Source organism: Quercus robur, chromosome 7 (genome assembly GCF_932294415.1).
Source record: "Quercus robur chromosome 7, dhQueRobu3.1, whole genome shotgun sequence".
In the NCBI taxonomy this organism is placed as follows: Eukaryota; Viridiplantae; Streptophyta; class Magnoliopsida; order Fagales; family Fagaceae; genus Quercus; species Quercus robur.
Window position 1 is genome coordinate 14,612,914 of NC_065540.1, and position 6,501 is coordinate 14,619,414.

A 6,501-nucleotide genomic window follows, 5' to 3' on the forward strand; every position below is an offset into this window, starting at 1 on the left:
TACTACAATATTGAAGATCCAAAGTGTAGAGACTTGCTATATATACATATAGAGCATCCGATGGTGAAAGTAAAGGTGTGAGAGGGCAGTAAACTAGTAAGAAAGGAGTGGTACACTACGTAGACGACACGTTAATTAGGGGATAGACGCGGCAGAAAAATAGCAATGGAACGAGTTGAGTCAGTGAAAATAGTACCCATTAACAGCAATCAAAATGACACGAGTCCTTGGTTATGGTAGTTAAAGTCTTCCACGTGTTCTTTGTGTGTCTCATATTCCTGCACAAGTTCCATGGACGTTGGAACTTGGAACCACAAACATGACGCGAGTGTGGATTAGGAGAGATTATTGGGTACTCCGTACTCCAGTAGTATATTCTCTCTCTCATATGGAGGCGCTCTACTCACAAGGAGATAGGTTCTACTGTGAGACCCACTTCCATGTGAGAGGGAGGGAGTATACTCCTGAAGTATCTAATAAATTTTCATGGATTAGAAGTTTTGTATTGTACGGCCTGGAAATGCGATTAACTCATTGGCAACTAACTAGAGCGTGAAACTAGATTGAAATTTGGTGCAATTGCTGCTTTCGCCCTCTCACAACATTTTTTTTTTTACTTTTACTCTTTTTATTTTTTTATTTTTTTATTTTTTTTTATATATTCTATGGTTGACACTTCAAGTTGCTTATTTCAACTTTAAATCTTAGTCATTCATATTAATTGCATCCAGTCAATCTAACCAATTTTCACTTATAGAGAATGCAAAAATAGAGAGAACCAGAAACCCCGAGCTAGGCCCACCTCCTTTTCCCTTCCATGACCATCACCACGTGTCTCGGCATTGACAATGTTGTGTTGCATTCATTTGTAATAAAATAAAAATACGTTACTAAACTATTTTAGAAAAATTTTGATGGAAATATGAAAATGTGATTAACTTTTTTAACAACTTTCTCAATTTTTCATAAAAAGTTTTTTTAAAATGGTTGATTAATGCATACTCTAAGCATACATTAATGAGACCCATAAAAATACACGGTACTCAATGTTTGAAAGTCAAGTACTTTGTAAATTTTTTTCTTAAAAAAAATTATGTAAAATTTATTTTATTTATTTATTTTAATTAGTTTTTTATTAGCAAATTTGATACATCGATACGTATTATTTTAGAGTTACATTCGTTAGTTTTAGGAATACTATTATGGATTAAGATTTAGAAAGTTTCATGATTTTAGAAAGTATTAGGAATACTTATTTGAAAGCTTATCTAGTTTTTGTGGAAATGTTTTTGGTGAAAGTATGCTAAAGTATACTTGTACATTGAAAAAGTGAGAAAATGTGAAAAAAGTGAGATTTTAAAACGATATACATAGAAACTAAAAAAAAAAAAAAAAACTAAAAACTAAAAATTGAGTTTATAAATTGATGCCAAATAGACACTAATATAGATTATTAAATTTGTTAATTTATCATGCAGCATCTTTGATCTAAGTACTTCATTGTATATATTCTTTTTTTTTTTTTTTTTTTTTTTTTTTTTTTTTTTTTTTTTGGCATCTCTTGGAAATCTTGCAAAAGTATCTCCCTTTTGTGTTACATAGGCTTCACTTGATTATTATTATAATTTTTTTTTCTAATTCACTTGATTATTTTGTTAACATATTGAACTTAAGTAAATAATATTCTTTTGCAATCAATTCTTTTTCTTTCACTATTTTTTGGTAACACATTGTAGCTATTGTAGATGTAGAAGTGCACTATAAGTATGTGTTAAGTGATTAGACTTATACACTGATTTACTTCAGATTGAAACTTAAACAGGCTGTGTAGCAAGAGGAAAAATTAATAAATTATGACTAGTATATTTCAAATTATTCCTAAAACTAACCGATTTAATTCCATAATAGTATTCCTAAAACTAAGGAATGTAATTCTCTTATAAAAAAAAAAAAAAGGAATGTAACTCTAAAATAATAGGGATGTATCAAATTTACAAATTAAAAAATAAAAATAAAAATAAAAAATGAAAAAAATTATTAATTTTTTTTATACATAAATATCAAGTATCGTGTATTTTTATTTTACTAAAAAACAACACAACGCAACGCACTCTCCACGACCATGCCCACACGTGCTCCCTCCAAAACCATTTCTACCTCCTCTCTCCGTGCCATGTCACAGGCATACCACATAATCCTCTGAGACAATGTGAGTGTTGCTGTTGCCAGAGCTCCGGTGGAGGAAAATATATTGCCAAGACACGTGGCGTTGGTCATGGCTCAGGTTCTCCGGTTTTCTATATATTTTTTCATATTCTCTAGTGAGAATTTTTTTTTTTTTTTGGTTTTTCGTGTGTTTGTGATTGAAAGAGTTGTGGTTAGTAATAATGCAGGTGGAAGTTAAGTGTTTAATGTAATTATTTGAAAGATGATTGAGAGAAAAAATGGGGAGCTTATTGTTGAAAGGTGATGAGCATTTGAGAAACTATTTTACTTCCTTCAATTTTTAAGATAAAGATTTAGTTGTTTATTTATTTATTTTTTGGTTTTTTGTTTTTAAGAATTTAAAAGTGTTTATGGTGGTACTTTCAATGACTTTTTAGCATTCGTCATTTTTTTTTTTTTTGGATTAGATGGTTTCTTTCTTTGTCATGAAATAGACATTCGTAATTTCCGTAGCTTTGGTGTGCATTTGTAAGATGCTTGATCTATATTGAAGGGTATTGAATTGAATACTTAGTTATGTGATACTTGCAGAAATTGATTGGCATGGATTGGGGAGTGAGTGAATGATTACAAAGGACTAATGGCAAAGACTTTAGATTGAGAGGGCCTCCCATTTTTTCCGAGGAATTTTTCTTTACTCATTCTTGCCCTCACTAGAATTTTCTAGTAAGCATCTCAATCTCATGGCAAAGGTGGCAAAGGGCTCAGGTAGGAAATCTCATGGCAAAGATGGTAAAGGCTTTTAAAGCAGATCATATCGAAGGCAGGAATAATTTAAACACCTGCTTGGAAAAAAGTAGTTTGAGAAAATTGATAATGATATTAATGGATATTAGTTTTAGCATGTTCCACTTTTTAACTCTTTTAGATTGTCTTAGCTGACTATACTCAATTTATATAAGGGACAGTAGCTACACTACAGAGTCAGAAGCTTAAGGCAAAAAGTGATACTCAGATTCACCACATCTTTCATCTCAGAAAACAAGGTTGTTGCTTTGTTATACACTTCCTCAAAAAGGCAAAAGTTAAGCACCAACCAATTGAAAGTACTAAGCCAACCATTGCCCACAAAAAAAGGGCATCATGAATCAAGCCCTTCCCATTTCTAGCTATCTAAGACTTCAAAGAAAAGTCTGGTTTATGACTATCCATCAGAAACGCACATACACTAATGGAACACAAGCACAAACCAGAAAAGCAACACATTATTCTTACACAACTACCAAACCTAAACCAGTTTATTCTACAAAAACCAGAAGAGAGACATCACACAAAGCCTAGCTAGCCAGAGTTCCACAACTATTTAGTAGTCATATTCAACGGTTCTTAGTCTTGAACTTGGACTCATCAATCTCAATCCCTTCCTCTGCTGCACGCTCTCCTCCAGACTTGTCCATGGCGCCGAGTCCACCTTTGCGACCCATCTCTTGATACCCTTCATGTCCAATCTGCTCTTTCCTAGTCTGTCCTCCTTTGCTTCCAATCTCTTGGTAACCCTCATGTCCCAGCTGCTCCTTCCTTGTCTGCCCTCCACGGCTACGCCCTTCATCACCACCAACAATGCCAAATTAGCACAATATGATCATGCTCACAACTTTAGGTTGATGCTAACTTAGTTGCTTAGTGCTTATTTGCTGCCTATTTTATTTGTTAAGAAATAATGCTTTCAGCTTAATTATTTTGATTAAGCAGATGAACTAACCAATTTGTTTTTAGTTGGCTGATTTAGTCTTTTTATCTTGTTATCTATTTGCCAAACATTTTTTTTAGCTGTTTAGCTTATCAATTAATAGTATTTGTTTATCACAAAGTTTTTGGTTTAGTTTTTTAGTTTATTTACTTAAATACAATTTTTGAGATCTCACTTTTTTCTAATTACCATTGTATTTAACCAAAAACAAAATAAACAAAAAAACCAAATTAATTGGTACCAAACAGACATCTTATTGTTATTCCAATGTGTAGAGTACTTGTCCCACAGACTTGATAATAAATCTTAGATGAGTATTATTAATGTCACGTATTTCTTTTATCTTTTCCAATTCTATTTAAAGTATTCACTTTTCACATGGAAAATTTATAGTACCCTAAAAGCAAAAAAAAAACAAATAGGTTTTACCTTGAGCTAGGTGCTCCTGGGCTTCAAGGCTCTTCCCACCAGTTCCACCAGGAATAACAGTCTCTCCTTGCCTTGCCCTGGGGTCAAGTTCTGATCTTTCCTGTCCTGATGCCATTTCTTTTTCTTAAGACTCTACTCTCACACCACAAACTGCTGTAATCAAAGCTTTAGTTGCCAATTGCACTGATTGTTGCTAGCTATCATACGAATAAGTACAATGAAGATCCAAGTAAATACACTACTCCTTTATATAGAGGATCCAATTGTGAAGCTGAGAAAGGAGGGTAGAAGACACGTAAGGAGATAGACGCGGCAAAAGAGTAGCAGAGGAACTACAGGTGAATGACAAGTAGCAACCTGAGTCAGTGAAAACAGTATCTATTTACAGCAATCAAATTGACACGAGTCCTAGCTTCGTTTCTAGCCATTCGGTTGGCTATGCCTATGCTAGTTTTATTAATGTCTTCCACGTGTCCTTCGTGGTCTCCCATTTAGGGGCAGAGCCACGTAGTGGCTTGGGGGGCCGTGGCCCTTGCCAACAAAAAAAAAAAAAAAAAAAAAAAAATTTCCCATTAAACTATGAAGAAAAAATAAATAGGACCCCCAACATTAGATAGCCGGCCCACCCTGCCCATTTTTCACCCATTCTCCCAGCCCTCAATCAAAAATTAAGAACACCCTCAAATTAAAAAAAAAAAAAAATTATTTGTTCTACTTTCAAGTAAAAAAAAAAAAAGCCCAAAAAAAATTTGAACTAAAATCTGAAAAAAAAAAAAAAAAAATCAATATAGAGAATTAGAAATGAAACCTATCACGTTGCTGTCAGAGAAATCAAACCCATCACGTCGCTGGCAGAGAAATCAAACCCCAATACTGTCTATACAGAGCAAAAGCAAAACAAACTCCAGCAAACCAAACACAGAGGTGTTTATCTAAAAAAAAAAAAAAAAAAAAAATCCCCAATACACAAACCAAAACCAAACCCCAGCAAACCAAACCCAATAACCCACGGTCACATTGCCGCAGCTCGCTCGTCATCGTCGTTGTCGTCGCTTGCCCCTCATCGTAGATCGCAGATCGCTCTGCCTCTACTCTGGTGCTCGGTGTTCCCTCCAGCCCTCCCTCAAGGTATTTCTCTCTTTTTCTCTCTGACTCTCTCTCAGTCTCTCTCTCTTTATCTCACTGAAATGAAAAAATGAAATGAAAGTTTCGCAGATTGTAGATCGGTCATCGGAGATCGCAGATCGCTCTGCCTCTGCTCCGGTGCAGCGGTGCTCTTTGCTCCCTCCGGCAGTCCGGCCCTCCCTCAAGGTTTTTCTCTCTGACTCTCTCTTAGTCTCTCTCTCTCTTTATCTTACTGAATGAAAAAAATGAAATGAAATTTATGAAAGAGTCTCTCTCTTTATTCTCTAATAGCCTATCTGATCTCAGTAAGTCTCTCTCTCTTTTGAACTGTGAGTCTCTTATTGGCTGGCTTTTGCTTTTTTCCTGTTTTTGTCTTTTTAAATTTGGCTTTATCTTATCCCTTTTTGTTGGTCAGTGTGTTGGTGTTGGTGAAATATTGATTGTCATTTAGTGTAACAAGTGTTGTGATTTGTGATTGGTATTGCCAAATTTTCTGATTGCAGCTGGCTATTGTGATTGGGGCGCATGTTGTGCTTGTCTGTTGTCTGTTGAGTGGGGTGGAGAGAGGGTAGATGGGCTCATGGGGTCGGGTAAACAATAATTAAAGCAATGTAATGTGCAGCACATTACACTGCTTTAATTATTGTGCTGCACATGGAATGTATAATGTTCGGCTCTTTTAATGTAATATGTACAAGGGGCTAAACAATATAACAAATTAAAGCAGTATAATTAATGACAAATAAATTAAAGCAATATAGTTTATTGTTACGCTAAACAACAATAATTAAAACTATATAATTAAATTAACCAATACATTATAAAAGACAAATTAATTAAATTATTTTTGTTTTTGTTTGAGGGGTTATTATTAATTAAAGTTGTATTAGAAATGGGTTGACTGTTTAAATTATAGTGGAAAATTTGTTTTTTTCTTGAGTATGAATAACATTCATATAACTAAGTAAAAATTTCTAATTAAAATTTTATTTTTTAAAATTCTTTTCAGGTTAATTTTTGAGTCATATTCT

General features: G+C 33.9%; 1 protein-coding gene across 1 annotated transcript; it reads right to left on the reverse strand.

Annotated features, from left to right (window-relative positions):
• Positions 1 to 3,161: 3,161 nt before the first annotated feature.
• Positions 3,162 to 4,635, reverse strand: LOC126690846 (protein SLE1-like). Its single transcript, XM_050385969.1, has 2 exons — positions 4,346 to 4,635; positions 3,162 to 3,769 (listed from the first exon to the last, which is right to left on the reverse strand). Exons 1-2 carry the CDS (start codon positions 4,458 to 4,460, stop codon positions 3,543 to 3,545), a joined length of 342 nt encoding a protein of 113 aa, XP_050241926.1. The 5' UTR covers positions 4,461 to 4,635; the 3' UTR covers positions 3,162 to 3,542.
• Between the last annotated feature and the right edge of the window lie 1,866 nt (positions 4,636 to 6,501).

Coding starts and splice junctions, on each gene's coding strand:
- LOC126690846 (XM_050385969.1), bottom strand. CDS start 4,460: ATGGCATCAGGACAGGAAAGATCAGAACTTGACCCCAGGGCAAGGCAA. Junction 3,770..4,345: donor CCAGGAGCACCTAGCTCAAG/GTAAAACCTATT, acceptor GTGGTGATGAAG/GGCGTAGCCGTGGAGGGCAG.